A 19,618-nucleotide genomic window follows, 5' to 3' on the forward strand; every position below is an offset into this window, starting at 1 on the left:
GCACCTTCCAATTGACTATCACTACAGTATGAGGAACTGGTGTGCAACATGGCACCCCGACCATTTGACTTCACCAATCTGTGCCACCATATATACCCTTCATACAAGCAAGTAGCTCTAATCACCTTTCCCCAACCCATTCCCATGTTCTGTCAACCACTTTCTTCCTTTCCATATCCATTTGGGAATGTATGACTTGTATTGAAATGGCGCTGTTCACAACCACAGGATGCGTTGAGCATTTTACAGCCAGTGAGTAAATTTAAGGAGTTAGACAGATTTTTAATTGGCAAAGAGTTGAAGGGTTATGGAGAACAGGCAGGATGGTGTGGCTCGTTCTGGGTGAGTGTGCTTAACACTCAATTTGGCTCTGTTTCTTGTTCTAAGCTCTGGAGTTGCCAGGTGCCGTTAAGACACCGCCGCAAGCTTCAAGGTGAAGTTCAAAGCAATAAAACCGTACACCAATTAGTAAGTCCAAACAACTAGAATTTATTATAATACAATTATAATAACTACCCATGCACACGCTAAAAGGATTAAATTTACTCCTACCGCTAAACAACTAATACTTCTCTCGAAGGAACTGCTGGGTCAGGGAACAAGGCCTCTTGCTCTGCTCTGGTCTGCAGACTTCAGGTTGGTATCAATTAAAAAGGGGTTCAGGAGTGCCAATCTCTGGTAGCGGTCGTTGGGAGGCACTTACTTGTTGGTGGCTGCCGTCCGAAGGCTGGAGTAGGAGACAGGAGATTGAACCATGTGTGGGACCTTTCTTTTATAGGTCCCAGGGGGTCCGCGCCCCTTTGGGCGGACTCCCTTACCTGCTTGGAATCGATTGGGTCTCTTCCCAATCGATTATGTTTGAACCTCCCAATCATGGGGCAGTTCCTCGGTCGCTGGGGCGGTTCTTGGGACTTATTGTTTTGGGCTTCTCTGGCTCCAAAGGGTCTGGCCTTCCATAGAATGTATCGATTTGTGTTTAACTTGCTTCCATTGTATCTGGGGATCGCCCGGTATCGCCTCATTAGTATGTTAACTGGTTTCTTTTCACAGTGCTGTCTGGTTTCTGCAACAGTCAAAACTGGTTTCTGCAGTCGTCCCAAAATACAATCGTTTTGCAAGCTGTTTGCTTTACAACATGTCCATTTTCCCTGCATTCCTTGCAATCTTCCATTTTGTGTTGGGCAGTGGCCACCCCAGGTGGCTACAATGGTGACGTTAAGGCCAGGATGAGATCAGCCATGATCGAATGGTGGAGCAGACGTTATTCTGCTCCTATATCTTATGAACTTTTGAACTTATGTCTGCACCAGCCATCCAGCACCTAATCTATTCTGATCCCATTTTCCAGCACTTGATTGTAGCCTTGTACACTATGGCGTTTCAAGTGATCATTCAAGTGCTTCTGAAATGTTGTACGGGTTCCTGCCTCTACCATCCTTTTGGATATTGAGTTCCAGATTCCCATCATCCTCAAATTCCCTCTAAACCTCCTGCCCCTTATCTCAAATCTATGCCTTATGGTTATTGACCCCTCTACTAAAGGGAAAAGATCCTTCCTGTCTACCTTATCTATGTCCCATCCTATTATCTCCCACCTCTGTTCAAATGAATAAAAAACAATTTTCCAAGTCCACCGTTGCTCTTGTATTTCTTCACATGGACTGACCTCATTAACACTACAGCCCTGTATGCTTCACCCGATGCTGGTGTTACGTCGTCACATTGTGTACCTTGTGTTGCCCTATTATGTATTTTCTTTTATTTCCTTTTCTTTTCATGTACTTAATGATCTGTTGAGCCGCTCACAGAAAAATACTTTTCACTGTACCTTGGTACGTGTGACATAAACAATATCCAATCCATTCTAGAAAGCAACCCAGTACCTTCCCTAAAGCCCCAAGATCCTTTCTATAGTGTGGTTGACAATGTTGCATTTCTTAATCGATTACGTTTTAATTTTTGCGTTCTTTATCTCATGATTTTAAAAAAATAGGATTTTCTCGGCAGCTTTCCTGACTTTTAACCTGCAGGCCCCTCTGCTTTTCTACCGTTCTGAGCCACTTGCGCTGTAAGTGTTTATTTTTGTTTAGCTAGCCAAAACCCACCACATTATAATTACCGATACCATCTGCTTATTTGCCCATTTTTAAAAAATAAATTTAGAATATCCAATTCATTTTTTCCAATTAAGGGGCAATTTAACGTGGCCAATCCACCTAACCTGCATATCTTTGGGTTGTGGGGGTGAAACCCACGCAGACACGGGGAGAATGTGCAAACTCCACACAAACAGTGACCCTGGGCTGGGATTCGAACCCGGGTCCTCAGCGCCGTAGGCAGCAATGCTAGCCACCGTGCCGCCCCTTTTGCCCATGTTAATAGTAATCTCTTTGTACCTTCCTTTGGTCCTCTGACGCCATTACTCACACCTGATCTCTTTTGGAAAAACTGTTGTTAAATCGACCTGCTCGTTTATTTTATAATCAATATTAATCGAATTTGCCCAAGACCAATGCACTTTGTGTGTTGTTTCTCGCTCCCCGACCCCCCCAGAAGCCGTTACCATGTCCGTTAACACCTCTCGGAGTGAGCTGAATAATCTTTAAAACATTTTCGTTTTTTAATAAATTTTGAGTACCCAATTCATTTTTTCCAATTAAGGGGCAATTTAGCGTGGTGATTCCACCTATCCTGCACATCTTTGGTTTGTGGGGGCGAAACCCACGCAAACATGGGGAGAATGTGCAAACTCCACACGGACAGTGACCCAGAGCCGGGATCGAACCTGGGACCTCAGCGCCGTGAGGCAGCAGGGCTAACCCACTGCACCACCGTGCTCACCCTTGAATAATCGTTTAAAAAGTACGAAGCATCTCTCCTGTGCCCTACCTGACATGTCCTGATCGCACTCTTGCATGAGTGCGGTGTTTGTGAATATTCTTGCAGTACTTTCACTTGTTTTGATGGTATTTTGCTTTTGCCAAACCATGTACACCGTGGTTTGGTTTGCTGTGCCTGGCTGGCTGGCCAAATACCCTGGAGCAAGTATTCTCCTGGCAACTTGGCAATTCCACAGCAGCTGGTTCAACATCCACAAGCAGTGTGGATGCTGCTTCTACTCTTTTCTCATGGAAAGCTTGTCAGAATTGAGAGACTCCGGAGTCCAATATTGACGCTGAATGAAAAGCTCAGCGTGTGTAAATGAGATGAGCCACTGTTTGCCGTTAAATTCTAAAACAGTCAAACCACAGCAGCTGTTCATATATTGTGAGGTCCTGCAGTTTTGATTGTTGCGATAGTTCTCTAGTGAAAGGCAATGTCTCAACAAGTGCTGATAACGTATGAGCAAATATTATTTTGAAGGCTGACTTGGGAGAGACAATAAAACGGAAAATCTTTTTGCAGTTTACTGATTTGAACTGCTTGAACGAAAGTATTAATCCGCTTTATGTTCTGAACAAATGGTGCTACACTGCATGGGGGAGCAGTAAGAAAAGGCTAGTCTTCTCTTTGTAGCTGCTGCTATATCTAAGAGGTACTGAGCACAGACACCGCTCACTTTGCTTGCCTCATTTTGAGGGAGCAGTTGGCTGGAGATGTACAGAATCAGGACAGACGGAGCTGTCAGTTGGTGAAATGCCCCATTGAGCAGCTCCTAACTGAGCACTGGCAGGCGGATATTAAAATCTCATTTGCCTACAGACGTTGGACACAAAGCTTGGAGGGAGAAGGGACTTCAGCTGAGAAAATGTCACTCTTGCCTACTTTGCAATTGTTGTTTCGCCGCGGACAATTTGTTGTCACAGTGCTTGGCACTGGAACGCCAATTACTGTGCTATCCTAAAGCTACTTGATGTGGGATTTTTGTTGTTGTTGTTGTAAATCTATCCTGCGGGCTTCAATGCACAACTGAACCATTTTACTACCTTTTTTAAAAAAAAATTTAGATTACCCAATTATTTTTTCCAATTAAGGGGCAATTTAGTGTGGCTAATCCACCTACTCTGCACATTTTTGGCTTGTGGGGGCGAGACCCACGCAGACCCAGGGAAAATGTGCAAACTCCACACGGACAGTGACCCAGAGTCGGGATTTGAACCTGGGGCCTCAGCGCCGTGAGGCAGCTGTGCTAACCACTAGGCCACCGTGCTCCCCTTTTACTACCTTTTCTTTAGAAAAAGTAACCCTGTCCATAACTCAACAATCCTTTAATTACCTTGCCTTGAGTTTCAATCTCCAAACCTTTTTGGAGTCAGGTGGTCTGCTGCTCCAAGAATATTGGACCCCCCCCCGGTCCAAGTCAATGGCTGTTTGAGTTCCTTGCCGGCTGCCGTGTCAGGGAACCTACCCACGTGAGATGCGAGGCCAGAGATCCTGTTGGCAGGAAAGAAAATCCTGGCTGTGCTATGGAAGCTTCGGGCTATGCTGCCAAATTGAAATGTTTCCAACTGAGGTAAAGAAATAGTTGGGAATGTTTCTGCAAAAGTTGATTTTCGATTACTTAAATAATTACTGACTTTATTGCCCTATGCTGTGGATGGATAATGTTGTCTACAGGCTGTTCCAGTGTCTGCTGCTTTTTGTAATTAAAATGGTTTGATTTGTGCAGCTGAGGAGGAGACAACCAGCAAGTTTGCAGAACACTTTGAGGAACAGCTGAAAATTTATAAGAAACAGGTGAGTTTCTCATGTTTTGCCCCCACGATCGATATTATTAGAACTCATTGGATTTCAGGTCCGTGTGCTGTATTGTTCTTTGTATACTGAGCAGTCACAAGATTCATCTAATTCTAACGCTTCCATTTTTAGGCTGGCTGTAGTTTTTGGGTTAGCTTCTGTGTTTTGGTATCTGCAATGTTTTATTATATCCACTGAGCTTGATGCAATCCATATATTGTAGAATAGAACTCTAGAATGGGTACAGCACAGAAGGAGACCATTTGGCACATCAGGTCTGCCATAGCCCTCGGAAAGAGCAATTCGGCTTGAACCACTCCCTTTTCCCACAGCCTTTTCTCCGAGCCCTGCATTTCTCTCCTTTGCAGATTGTAGTGATCCTATTGCGTTTTGAAAGACTCAATTAACCCTGCCTCCACCACACTGTCAGGCAGTGCATTCCAGACCATAATGACGTTAATGTCACCTCTCCACCGTCTCCAAGGAAAACGGTCCCAACTCCTCCAATGTCTCCAAATGACTGAAGTTCCTAATCCCTGGAACCATTCTTGTGAATCTTTTCTGCACCCTCTCTGATGCCTTCACATCAGAGTGTGGCCCCAGAATGGGATGAAATACTTAGTTGAGGTTGCACCAGTGTTTTATAGAGGTTTAACATCACGTCCTTGCTTGAGCCCAGGATGATGCATGCTTAATTAACTGCTCTCCTGTCATGATGAATAATTTATGCTTATGTACACCAAGGCCCTCTGCCCCTGCACCCTTTAGAATTGTACCTTTTTATTTTATATCGTCTCTCCGTGTTCTATAAAGCACAATTAATCACTTCACACTTCTTTGCATTAAATTTCATCTGCCACTTGTCTGCCCATTCCACCAACCTATCTGATCGTTTGAACTTCTGCATGATTCTCCTCGTGGTTCACAATACTTCCAAGTTTTGTAATATCCCCAATTTGGAAATTGTGCCCTGTGCACCTAAGGTCCAGGACTTTCATATATATCAGCAAGAGCAGGAGTCCCAAGATCGACCCAAGGGGGACTACACTAAACGTTCCTCTAGTCTGACAAACTGCTTTCATAGCTACTGTTTCCTGTCACTCTGTCAATTTCATTTCCATGTTACCCGTATCCCTTTTATTCCATGTGCTCGAACTTTGTTCACATGTCTGTTGTGCAGCACTGCATCAAATGCCTTTTGGAAGTTCCTGTGAATCACATCAACAGCATTGTCCTCATCAACGCTCTCCATTACCTGATCAAAAATCTCCAAGCTAGTTCAACATGATTTGGCCCTGAAAAATATGTGCTGGCTTTTCTTCATAAATCTGTGTTTACCCGAGTGACTCTTAATTTTGTGTTGAATTATTGATTCTGAAACCTTCCCCACCATTAGATTAACATGACAAACTGTAGTTTCTATGCTTACCTTGGGACACTTTTTTTAACATTTGCTGTTCTCCAATCCTCGGGCACCACCCAAATCTAAAGGAGATTGGGAAATTACGGCATGTGCCTCTAATGTCTGCTCTCACTTCCCTCTGTATCCTTGGATGCACCTCTGGTACCTTATCTGGTCTTTGTTTCTTGTGTTTTTTAAAGTACAGACAGACAATCCAATACAACCTCAACTTAAATGCTTCACGTGTTGGGACTGACTGCTCTGTCACCTTAATAAAGACCAATGCAAAATATTCATTTAATGCATCAGCCATGCCCCTTGCCAACATGTGTAAATCCCATTTTTGGTTCCTAATTAGCCTTATTCCTCTTGCCACTCTTCCACTATTTATGCAACAAAGAGTACAGGAAGGAATGCCAGGAGCACCACCAGGCACACCTAAAACTGGTTGGAGTGATACCTGGCACAAAGGAAGATGGTTGTAGTGGTTAGAGGTCAATCATCTCATCTCTAGGACATCACTGCAGGATTTCCTCAGTGTAGTGTCCGAGGTCCAACCATCTTCAGGTACTACTTCAATGACCTTCCTTCCATCATAAGGTCAGAAGTGGGGATGTTTGTAGATGATTGCACAATGTTCAACACCATTCTCAACTCCAATAATGAAGTCCATGTCCAAATGCAGCAAGACCTGGACAATGTCGAGTCTTGGGCTGACAATTGGCATGTGACACTGTCACAAGTGCCAGGCACTGATCAAATCCAACAAGAGGATTTAGTCATTGCCTGTTGACATTCAACGGCATTACCATCGCTGAATCTTCCACTATCAACATACTGGGGGCTTCCATTGACCAGAAACTGAACCAGCCATATTTTTTACATATACGCATGTCCTGCTTGTTTTCCATAATGCTTCAGCCCATACCAATTAACAATCTGTAACTCCTCCATAAATTTACTTGCTGTCCCAGCATCTACTGCACTTTGGGAGAAGTAGTTTCTACTCAACTGTTTTAAATTTGCTACCTCTTATCCTATGACAATGACCTCCATTCTAGAATGCTCCACAAGAGGAAGCTCCACGTCAACTTTATCCACAGATTTTATCATGTGGACCTCCAACGCTAGAGAGTATAGGCCTAAACTGTTCCATCTCTCTTCATACGGCTTGGAAATATATCCCTGTTCCTTCACTGTAGCTGAACCAAAATCCTGGACTCTTCTTCCCCCCCCAATAGCACTATGGATGTACCTACACGAAAGGCACCACAGTGATTGAAGAAGGCAGCTCACCACCATTTTATGAAGGGCAACTAGGGATGGATAATAAATGCTGGCCTTGCCAGCGACACCCACATCCTGTAAAATAATTTTTTTTTAAATCCTTATGAAGACCTTTTATTCCTCAACACTTTTTAAAAATAGCACAAGTAAGCAGTATTAACAAAGGCTGCTCTTTGTTGAACTCTAACAATTATTCCAGTACAGCTGCAGGTTTCCTCAATGTGACTATAATCATGGTGTATAACGTCCTGGTTCCTCAAGGTCACATTTAGGAGATATTCCAATGATCTGGGGAATCCCCCTCGGAAGTTCCCAATTAGGAGTTTACCCGGCAGTTGTTCAGACGTGCTAACTTCCCCATGGCAGTTGCATTGGCCTGAGAAGATCCAACAGAAATCATTTAAATCACTTGGATGGTTCTGTCAGTTTTACCCGAATGGTTACTCTGCAAGAGCTGGAGGAAAAAATTAATTTTAATTCCAGAGTACCTGTTTCAACACCCAGATTGAGCCTTGCATGGGATACCCTGCATGCATGCACACACCTCGCAAACACACTCGCCATAAGGAAGTTATGGGCCTAAGTGTCTTTGGAGTCATGCAAATAATCTCTTTCGCATTCTAAATTGGGTGCCATTTCATCAAAAAGTTGGCCAGTGTACTGGCTGCCAGCCCTGCTCTTCAAGTGGCCACTGAGGTGTTTAGGGAGTGACATGTTATTGATGAGCTTTAGATCAAGAATTTTCCACATGGAGCAACTCTTTTTGCACTCGTTTTTGACAAAACCTGTTGAAGTATTGATGTGCGATCCTGTACTTAATACTTCATAAACAATGTGGATTGTACACATCACAGATGTTGGCTTGTTCAGTGTAAGAATACCAATGATCATCGGTTGATTGAAATTAGTTCTTTGAATGTTTGTTTCTTTCACTAAAATGTGAAATAGGACTTAAAAAAAAAAATAGATTTATTAGAGTACCCAATTCTTTTTTTTCCAATTAAGGGGCACTTTAGCATGGCCAATCTACCTACCCTGTACATCTTTTGGGTTGTGTGGGGGGTGAGACCCAGGCGGACATGGAGAATGTGCAGACCCCACATGGACAGTGACCCGGGGTTGGGATCGAACCTGGGTCTTCGGAGCCGTGAGGTAGCAGTGCTCACCACTGCGCCTCCCGTGAAATAGGACTTGATCTGTTTGGAAGTTGTGCCCTCTATCCTACATTGTATGTGGGTGTATGCAGACTATTTAATCAACAATCCATATCTGTCACCTTCTAATGGTCCAATGATCCACATTATTTTAGCCTATTGTGATCTTGCATGTTTACAGTTTTCAACATATTAGTTTATCGCCTTATTTTGCTTTGGTTGATTAATTGAGTATTTCATTGCTTCTGTTGCACCTGCATCTAATGTTGACTTGTTTTAAATTTGTTAAGCTTCATAATGCCCCCCCCCCCACCCCAAAAAATCCGGAAGTATAATCCTCAACAGACATGCCAGTGTAACAGAACTGAAATTCTGATTGCAAGTTGTGATCTGGCAACTGTGTTCATCCAGAGATCTTTGGAATCGTTAGTATGGCTGAATTAGCCTTGTAAATGTGTTGCTCTGGCATTTGTGTGCTGTGAAGCAGCAACAATTTGCCTTTCTTTTAATGCCTTTTAAAATATCCCAGTGCACTTCATGGGATCGATTATCACACAAAATTGGACATTGACTCACAAGATGATAGGGCAGGAGATCCAAGACTTGATCACAGGGAGAGAAATTTTTCAAAAAGTAAAGACCGGGTGGAGGGATAGAGAAATTTGGGGATGGTATTCCAGACCTTCAGGCCTAGGCAGCTATGTCCACCAACAGACTCAATAACCTGCTAATCGTTTTGTGGACTGGTTTCTTGGTACTAAATGGGATTTCAGTCTTCTATAGGTGATTTGAAGATTTTTTTTTGCATTCAATTCATGTTTGTTCAATCTTGATAGGTTATTGTCAGCCTAGTAGATCAGACTGGAAGGGAGAAAATAATTGGAGATGCCTTTCTTCGACAAGTTCTGCTCTACAACAACCCAAGCCTTACCTACGTGACCTTTGACTTCCATGAGCACTGGTAAGAACCAAAGTCTCTGCCTGTAGATTGTGACTGAAGGTCTTTACATGTATGTTCACCAGCTTAAAATAGGCTTTGGGAACACATACATTTAAATGCAATGTAAATGCAGCTAATGATCAGGCTGATGTGTGATGTGCAATTCACTATCAGGCATGGTGTTCTCTCCCCCCCCCCCCCCCCCCCCCCCCCCCCCCCATCTTATGCAAATAAATCTGACATTATACTTTTGTTCTCCGCTCCTCCGCCTGTGTGGTTGATTAGGCCCCAGGTGTCCTCCTTTCCCCGTTGGACTATCTGGCTTTTCTTCAGCTCTTAAGATACTGTGACTTCCTCTAGTTTAATCATTTTTAATTATTTGAGGAGGATTGGTTCTTGATGTATAATGTGAAAACATCATTTTGCTTCAAAATTATTTTTCCAAAATAAAATTCATGAGCAGAAGAGTCAAAACCGTGTGATTTTTTTTTTTTTTTTTTTTTGTTGTTGTTGCCAACATTGCACAATGTACGTGATTTCTGGTGTTATGGAAATGCTTTTGTGGCACAGACTCGGATTCAGGGGAAAGTGAAGGCAAGATTGAAACCAAAGATCACACATCAGCAGAATGCCTTGTGAACTGTTAGAATTCAGTATCTGTTCATGTCTCCAGTTGAAAATCAGCAGAGCTGGTATTTAGACAGTTGTTGCTTAGGCAGCTGCCTAATCAGTCAATGTGGTTTCAATTTGCTGAATAGACTCAGAATCTATTTTGGGAATGGGTGAGGTGGAAAACGGTGTTTTCCATTTTGCTCTTTGTCAGTAGTGGAAAAGCAATTTGTTTTGTCTGCGAATGTCATCCTCAAACATGAGAAATAATTTTCAGTCCCAACACTAGAGTAAATGAATGTCGCACAATAATAATTGTTTTGGATGACACCAGGGTTTTTTTTCAAATGTTTGTCTTAATTTTTAAACAAATAATGGAAATTGTCATTTTGGATTAGCAGTCACCAGGATGTAACATAAATATTTTTGTAAGTGGCAACCGCTTGGGGTGGGTGGGGTGAGTTGCAGTTACTGAACAATGATCTAACATGAGGCATTTCTGGGGCTACTTGTGTTTAAGAATTTAATATGAGTACCACTGAGATAAGTGACTTACCAAAACTAAGTATAAGAAACTGCCTAGAGTTGGACTGTGATTATCAGTGGCGCGACATGCAACAATGGAGTGAATGCTCAGTGCCAGTGAGAGTTGTACACGACTCTGCTTTTAAAATTAACCCTATGCTTACATTTCTGTAGCACTGATTTTGCTTTTCGTTTAGCTGCATTGAGGCAAGTACACAAGGACAAAAGGCATGTTTGATTCTATCCAATACCAATTCCCTCAGTAGGAATGCAGGACCAGAAAAGATGTGCGATTTATCAGGCTGACCCCATTCTGCAGCCCGCACTAATCCAATTCATTTTACTGCTAATGGTAAAAAATTTAATGTAACAGTTTATTAGCTACCCCGCAGCATCCATTGAGTTGCCTGTTGTCTCCTTGTAACTGAAGTGCTCTTTTTCTTTGATTGTCCCACCTCAGATTTTATAGGTTTATTGGCGTCAACACTGGGGCTAGCAGTGGCCTGTCCCTGGGCCAGCTTGCATTGGAGCCTGTCAGGCAGCTTAAGCTGGTTGAGTTTATTGGACAGTAAGAAGTCTTACAACACCAGGTTAAAGTCCAACAGGTTTGTTTCAAACACGAGCTTTCGGAGCACGGCTCCTTCTTCAGGTGAACCTGAAGAAGGAGCCGTGCTCCGAAAGCTCGTGTTTGAAACAAACCTGTTGGACTTTAACCTGGTGTTGTAAGACTTCTTACTGTGCTCACCCCAGTCCAACGCCGGCATCTCCACATCATGAGTTTATTGGAGGCATAGCTGTTGCGTTTCGGCGTGCAGATCCACATGGAATTCAGTTCCCAGCGGTCCGAACTGGACCATTGTTCAGTAACAAATTCATTTTCATGTTTCAGATATTTGTCGTGCTGCCAGCTTTTCTTTTATTTGGCTGGAAAAGCAGAATTACTGCACAATTCAAAATGTGGGTTGCTGCTTAAATGTGTGTTTCCTGTGCAGTGGAAAATTGTGAGGACCAAGGAAGGAACTTCCTGCAATGCTGGATGTTTGAATCCATTTTAACTTGCTGAAAACATCAACAAGCTATCTTTGTATTCTCCTGCCCTTCCATCATTTTCATTCTAACTTGCAGTAGTTGAGACACCTTGGATCCATTAGAATTATATACAGTGTATGTGGGCTGGCTGTATGCTTTGGCATTCTCTCAGATTTGCATTTCTGTAGAGTTATCAAACTACTCCGGACTCATTCTATCACCACCATCTTTGAAATACCCTGCAAATACCTTTTATATATCATGACTGCAATAAGGGTACCTTGCATTAGTCTTGTGTGACTGCCGTTCCCTGGAAAGATCACTTTTTTTTTTTAAAAAGTGAGTAAGCTAAGAAAATAATTCCATCAGTTGGGTCATGATGTTGATATTTTAAAGTTATTTGAGTTAAAATATCAGAAGAACTGAAGTGGCTGCTTGCTTACTTTCTAGTCGGGGAATGAAGTTCGAAAATGTGCGGACTCTGACGGATGCTATCTCTGATATCATCTTGGACATGAAGTGGGGCTGGTTAGTATCTCCATTTACTACCTTTGATGATTTTGTGGAATAGTAAGTGTCCTTGTAATGAAAAGTTCACAAAACCAAAGACTGACCGACTGTCAAAGTTCTGCAATGTGATGAACGTATTCTCTTCCTCGTTTGCACTGATTAGACAAAGCTGTTAAGGCTTGTCAGATGTAACTAATTATCATTTATGGGATGTGTTGAGGGACAGCAATTCTCAGCACGTTATTGGATGCCTGTAATGGCCTAAATTTGTCATCGAAGCTGCCCTGCTCTTCTAGAATTTCCTGCATGAGCTATTGACTTTGTTGCCATAGTTCATTAATATCCATTTGTTTTATACTTTGCACTATGATTTTTTTTTTTCAATTTTTCATTGTATCTGTATGTAGGAGTGACAGGGCAAAGATAGGAATCAGCACTGCGATGCTTGCCGTTTATTCCCCCCCCCCCCAAATCTGCATGTTATTGGGAAGTTAAGCGCTTTGCAGGCCCGGACAGGAAGTGAGTCTTGCTCAGTTGGCTAGACAGCTGGTTCTTGATGCAGAGCGAGGCCAGTAGCATTGGTTCAATTCCTGTACTGACTGAGGTAATTCATGAAGGCCCCGCCTTCTCAACCTTTCCCCTCGCCTGAGGCGTGGCAATCCTCCCCTCAAAGGGGAAAGCAGCCTATGGTAATCTGGGACTATGGCGGCTTTATCTTTACCTACATGACCATATCTGTTGCCAATCCTCTTTTTCTGGAAGTGGTGAGCCCTGCAAGGGGCTGAACAGGAAAAGTAATGATGAAACATTCAGGAAGAAGCATCTAATTTTATACAGTGTTACACAATTGTGTTTTTTTTTAAAAAAACCTGGGTTCAAATCCAGCCCATTTGATGGGATGGAAGTTGCCTTTTTCCATCTATAAATGTTCTACATACAATGAGTTTGGGCCGTTTCAAACCTGTTTTGTGGATGTTTGACATATAATTCCCAAACAAAAGTCTAAATGCTTCAGGTGAGGCTGGAGTGGTAATCTGAAAAATTTACCTTGTAGCTATGAGCGGTCTTTTTGAGACTAGGATGGAAGTATTTATTTTAGTAATGTTGCACTTTTATTTATCTCATGTTGCACCTGGCCTCGGAGTGCTGAGAGCTGCCATTGGGTGCCCAGTGCAAGTGGTAAATTTTTTGACTCTTGCGCGATGAATATGAACCCAAACTAGGGGGCAGCACAGTGGTGCAAGTGGTTAGCACGGTTGCCTCACGGCGCCGAGGTCCCAGGTTCGATCCTGGCTCTGGGTCACTATCCGTGTAGTGTTTGCACATTCTAGCCGTGTTTGCGTGGGTTTTGCCCCCCACAGCACAATGATGTGCAGGATAGGTGGATTGGCCACGCTAAATTGCCCCTCAATTGGAAAAAAATAATTGGATACTCTAAAATTTAAAAAAAGACACAACTGCAGGAATGCGGCATGAATTTTTTTTTTTTTAAATTTTGAATACCCAATTCATTTTCTCCAATTAAGGGGCAATTTAGCGTGGCCAATTGACCTACCCTGCACATTTTTGGGTTGTGGGGGCGAAACCCACGCAAACACGGGGAGAATGTGCAAACTCCACACACAGTGACCCAGAGCCGGGATCGAACCTGGGACCTTGGCGCCGTGAGGCAGCAGGGCTAACCCACTGCGCCACCATGCTGCCCGGAATGCGGCATGAATGACATTAGTGTGTATCGAGCTCACTTTTTATATTTTAAAGAAAGTGGAGTTGGCGATGCAAATGTTCTAATTAACTATTAAAATGACAATAATTATTTTGAAGAAAAAGTCTAAATATACAAGGTTACATCTGCACACTTATTGGTATAGCTGCCCATTGTCAGACTTAGCTAAAAAAATGACTAGGCCTCGCCAATGTTGGACTATTCTGTACTTTGTGCACATTTTGCACAGAGATCCAAATAAATGAGGATGGGCCAGTCTGGCAATTAGAGGATTGAAATGACACCACTGAGGGACGACTGCATCACTGAGCTGACTTGTCCTCGCTTCAGATTTTGGGTCTGTAGGGCTGAACAGAGATCTGCCGAGGTGTCCAATTTTACAGTTCATCATTAACTCAGACCGCTTGCGAAAAAACGTGCAACCTTTTATCCGCCATTAAAAAGCTTCTCCTTCTACATTTTAAGGGGACAATAGAATCCCTGTAGGCCGCTTGTGCCTTTCAACTCTGAAGCAGCACTCCCACACACAATTTCCACTGTGAAGTAAAGCAGTTCTTTTTTTTGTAAGCTGGCAGTTTCTGAGCCAGCAGCTTGCTTCCCTCATTCTGCACCGTGGAAACAGGAAATGTTGGCATTCCCGACCGGTGAAAAGAATGTTACCACACAATCGTCTGGCGCAGAATGCTTGGCAGAGGATCGATTCCCTACAAATGCTGGCAGGTTCACTTTTAAAGTAGGCATTGTTTTCCCATTTGTCCGGATGTGGTATTAACATAACCCGCTGCAGGCGTGCTCGCAGGAAAAGCAAACTTTTTTTTTGTTTTGATTGAATGCAGGGTTGACCAGGCAGGGGAGATTTGCAAACAGGAAGGGATCTTCAGGGTGAACTGCATGGATTGCTTGGATCGGACGAATGTGGTTCAAGCTGCAATTGCTCGTGTGGTCATGGAACATCAGGTAATCTGTGGTTCAGAGACTTGAGACTAGGACACGATATTTTTGTGTGTCTCACCGACTTGATGTTTAACATTACCTTCAATATTTCTCTTCTCTCCACTCCTCCCTCACAAAATGTGGCAATTATTGTCTAATGTTGCAATGAAAAGTACCATATTTGTCAGACTAAAGTATGCATCGTGATTTTAGAAGGAAATACTTGGATCTAACCATCAGATCGTAAGGTGCAAAGTTTCAGGTGACTTTGTCTTTTGCAGAAACAAAATATGGTCCGGCAAATGAAGTGTTAATTTATCCTGATCTGTTTTTAGAAAAACACATTTTGTCATTAAAATTCAAACTATCCGCTTTCCATATTCACTGTTCGCCTACGTTGTAAGTCATCACTTGACAAACTTGCAATAATTACACATTAGTTGGCAATTCTTCAGAGATGTCATTACATTGCAGCTAAATTCAGCATCCGACCTGTCAAAATACAGGTTGCCACCAGGAGAAGGATTTTTTTCAGGCAGACAGGCATGGGAAGTGGATTTAAGGCCACCATCAAATCAGCTATTATTGTATTGATAGGTGGAGCAGGCTTGAGGGGCCAAATGGCCTACTCTTTATGTTATGAACTCTTTATGTTCTGTTTGTTAAGTGTTTGATTAGCTTCATGGCAATTTGTATAACTAGTGTATCCATTGCAACTGATGAATGTCGCTCTTTTCCCCCTCCATTTCCTTCGTCCGATCCTCCTTCACTCCCTCCCCCGCTCTCTACAATATGTTTGCCTCCATATTGAGAGCCTTTATTAGAGCTTTCGGTGCCAGGAAACGGCTGATCCCCACTAGAGCAGCTCTTAACTTTGATTCTTCTACCTGTTAATAAAATAACAGCAGCTTCGGGAAAAGCCTGAATATATTGGATTCAAGATCTGAGTTTGAAGTAGAGGATGCAAAGGTCTGTCTTACACAAAGGAGGAAAGCGAATCAGATCAAGATGTAATCCAGGCTGGTGTTGGGAAATGCATTGAAAAGAAGGCACAATTGACACTTTTGGGGACCGAGATGGACGATAATGAAAATAAGCTCGCTGAATTTGTCGTCCACAATCCTAACATCAAATGAACCTGTAGCTGTGGAGAAAGTGCTCGTGTTTAACTGAAACCAACAATGTAAAATGAACACTAATGTTGTGTTGAGGCTATTGAGTAGCTGAATCTTTGATTTAATGAGTTTTGAAGAGGAAAGCAGGTGAAAATGCATTTGTAGTATTTTGGTTCTAACAGTAGATTTTTCTCCTGGTGGGGAGTTTCGCACAAGTGGTTATGGTGCAAGATGCTTTCATTTTCTGTTTAAAAAAAAAAAATTAACTGATCTATAATCTGAGAGCAACTTCCACATGGTCATTTCATCTTGCACTTTGTAACAAAATTGTGGTTGGCATTGAACCTCGGTTTTGAATATGTTAAAGGGATGAAGCATCCACAGCTTTCTCAAGTGGAGAATTCCAAAGATTCACATCCCATCGAGTGAGAAGAATTCTCCTGATCACAGCTCTGAATGGTCAATCTCTTGCTGTGACCCTGCATTGTAAATTCCACGGACAAGGAAAACATTCTCTCATCACCTACCCCATCTACCCTGTCAAGCAACTGCTTGACCGACATGCAGAACTGAATGAGAAGAAATTTCCTCCAACTAAATATTGGGAGGACTGGAGCCTTTGCCTTCTGTCCCTTCCATAAACAGCACTTTCTAGCCAATGACTCAACATCCTTATCCATGGCAACTCTTGAGGCTGAGCCGCAACTGTCCTCTAATCTTGGATAAGAAAACAAGAAAATGTCTGGCAGGGTTTATGCTGAGAGGAACCAAATTGACATTTCGTATCTGTGCCCTTTGAACAGAAGCTTTGGTTTCATTTGACAACGAGATGAGTTTCTGGCCACTTTTTTCTGTGAAGTCACCAGGACTTCCCATTTCCACCTGTGTAATATTGCCCGACTCTGTCACTGCCTCTGGCCATCTGCTGAATCTCTAACTTGTGCCTTTGTAACTTCTAACCTTAGCAATTACATTGGAGTCCTCACTGGCTTCCCATTTTTTACCTTTCTACACCTGAGGCTATCCAGAATTCTGCTGCCTATGTCGTAACTCATGGCAAGTTCCAGTCATCTGATCACCTCTATGCGCGCTAACCTACATTAGCTACTGCCTCAGAAATGCCTTAATCTTAAAGCCCAAATCTGTTTATAAAATTCATCAAAGGCCACATCCCAGATCTCTGTCAGCTTCAACCCTACCCTACAATACCCCCACCCCGCTCGTCATCTATCTCTTGTTCTTAAAATTGCTGCAGTTTTGTTGCAACCTCTTCCAGCTACATTTTGATAGTCATAGAGGCGTACAGCACAGAAAAGGCCCTTTGATCCATAATGCGTGGGTCTGTTTGATGAATGATTTTATGGTCACCCTACTCCTTTTGCCTGCGTGTTCATGGTTGTCGGGGAGGTGGTGGGCTGGCCCTCCCTCTTGGGGCATGCATCCTTTTGAGGGTGCCCTGATGGCCCACTACTCTTTGGGACGGGATTCCCCCTTTGGCTGGCATTTGATATCCTTTTCAGCCTCTGGACTCATGGTTTTTTTTTTGTTTTCCCCGAGGAGATGTGCCGTTGCTTAATGGTCCGAGAGGCCCTTGGACCTGGGAATCAGCGGATGGGATTTGGTAGCTCTGGTCTTTTCTCCTTACTCTTTGCTCTTTTCTTAATTTTCTGTGGAGACCATGGGTTTGAGGTCTGAAGCCTGACATTTCCTTGGGCTTGTGATACCCGATCCTCTCCTTATAGTCTTGTAGTTGTTGTTTTAAAAAATGTTTTATTGAAGCATTTGTAATTTTCACAGTTTAACATATTAACATCTTTTAAACAACGTAGTCTTGTAGTTATATGATGGTTGTGCTCTGTTCTGGGCCTGCAAGGGATTTTGATTACGTTGTGGATGTCAGCGTAATTCCACCTCCACTCTACTCTGATTCCTTGTTTATGCAACAAATCTACACTGGCATCATCACATTCCCAGATGTTGCCCATCAAGAAGATTAAGAATTTGCCGTTGTGTTCAATTGTATCAGACATTGGAAGGGGAGGAACAGAAAACAAAGTCCCCAGTCTAGTGAATTGCTTCAAAGTCTGATATCAACACAATAAATATTTAATTACTTGCATATTAAGTGCCAGCAAGAAGTTACAAAATCAGCTACCCGATAATCAGATTACCATGGAGGATTTTTGAGAACTCTTAATTTATTTTTCAGCTGCCTAGTTGCATGTCTAATTCCGTGCTTGAATCGAGCCTGGATTTCAATAGCTGCTTGCATCATGTTTATTAATAATATGGAGCTTTTGACCGTCTTCCTCAAATTGTCCCTTGTATTGCTAATTAAAAGGGATGCAAGTGGCATTTTCCAGGGAATTTGTTGTGTTCGAAAGTGTATTTCAATAAGATTGAAGTGCAAAACCTGCAATCCCAGTTCTTATTTGGATTATCGGTTCACAGTATTGATCGCTTGGCTGGAGCTGTGTGAAAAGGATGAGAAGGAAACGTTTAGCTGGTGCCTTTCATAACCCAGATGATCTCACTGGTCCATATAGCCAAATAAGTACTTTCAACATATAGTCCTGGTGTAAGACGTGATGCCTTGGCGTAATGTAGAGAAACGTGACGGCCAATTTGGCCATTAAAGAATCCCACAAACAGCAATAACATAAATGACCAGCCAATTTATTTTGGTAAAAGCAAAACATAGCGGGTGCTGGAAATCCGAACTAAAAACTGAAAGTGCTGCAAAGACTTAGCAAGTTTGGCAGCATCTGTGGAGACAGAAAGAGTTAAGTTTTTGAATCCATATGGCAGCACTCCAGGCAACTGACTGTGCCATCCACCATCCACATACAAATTGCATCACAGCTTTAAGACTTCAAACCTAGAAGATCCTTTTTCAACCTGCAACTTCCCAGTCTGCCTTAACATGCTGAAGCTTCCAGTCCACCTTAACTGCTGAAGCTACACACTTCACAGCTGCCTGCTACTGAATGTTTGCTCTCTTGCGTGAAATCTGCTTCCTCATGAAGATTAGCTTTCCCAAAATGATGGATTTTACCACTGATTCTCCCAAGCTAGACTTTTAACAGTGAATCACTGATCTCTAATACTGGATTCCAATGACAATCCTCAATTCTGTGACAGTTACTTTCTCCACTATAGCAGCCCCCAACTTTGATCATTTCCTATTACCTGGCTATGTCCTATGTAAATAATAACTTCCTAGTGGGTGTCCACTCCTTACTCTCCCCAACAATGGTCCCCGAATAAGTGTCCTGTAACAAATGCTGACCCTTGGCATGTGCAAAGTATTTAGTAAGGAACCCCTATTTTTATACCATTCTGTTGCAGGTGACCTTGCAACATTGAACCCGAGAATGTGCGTCTGTGTCAACACAACAAACAATATTTGCAACTCTTAAACTAATGCAAAAGCACTCCTAGTACACCTATAAACAATCTAGCCTTGGCATATATCCCTTAACCGGCGATCCTTGGAACATCTCGTCCTTGGCCAATTCCTGGCCAATTAGCATTGTAGCTTTGGCAAAGGGTCATCTGGAATCAAAACATGAACTATTTTCTCTCCCTGCAGATGCTGCCAGACCGTCTCAGATTTTCCAGCATTTTCTCTTTAATTTCCGATTCTAGCATCCGCAGTAATTTGCTTTAATTTTGTAGCTTTGGCTTCAGTTTACTGCCAAGCTAGACTCG

The 19,618-nt window shown here is 42.7% G+C and overlaps 1 protein-coding gene and 1 pseudogene across 3 annotated transcripts in view; both read left to right on the plus strand.

The window, feature by feature from the left end:
• The window catches only part of inpp5f (inositol polyphosphate-5-phosphatase F), a 260,938-nt gene that overhangs the window by 214,629 nt on the left and 26,691 nt on the right, over window positions 1-19,618 (plus strand). For 2 of the 3 annotated variants that reach the window (XM_038821340.1, XM_038821338.1), the window contains 4 exons: window positions 4,610-4,677; window positions 9,357-9,481; window positions 12,074-12,151; window positions 14,696-14,816. In XM_038821340.1, the coding sequence (XP_038677268.1) occupies window positions 4,610-4,677; window positions 9,357-9,481; window positions 12,074-12,151; window positions 14,696-14,816 (392 nt within the window). The remainder of the gene's footprint in view (window positions 1-4,609; window positions 4,678-9,356; window positions 9,482-12,073; window positions 12,152-14,695; window positions 14,817-19,618) is intronic. The other variant, XM_038821339.1, reaches the window with a different exon arrangement.
• Window positions 14,863-17,048, plus strand: LOC119979293 (annotated as a pseudogene).

This window comes from Scyliorhinus canicula, chromosome 16, assembly GCF_902713615.1.
Source record: "Scyliorhinus canicula chromosome 16, sScyCan1.1, whole genome shotgun sequence".
NCBI lineage: Eukaryota > Metazoa > Chordata > Chondrichthyes > Carcharhiniformes > Scyliorhinidae > Scyliorhinus > Scyliorhinus canicula.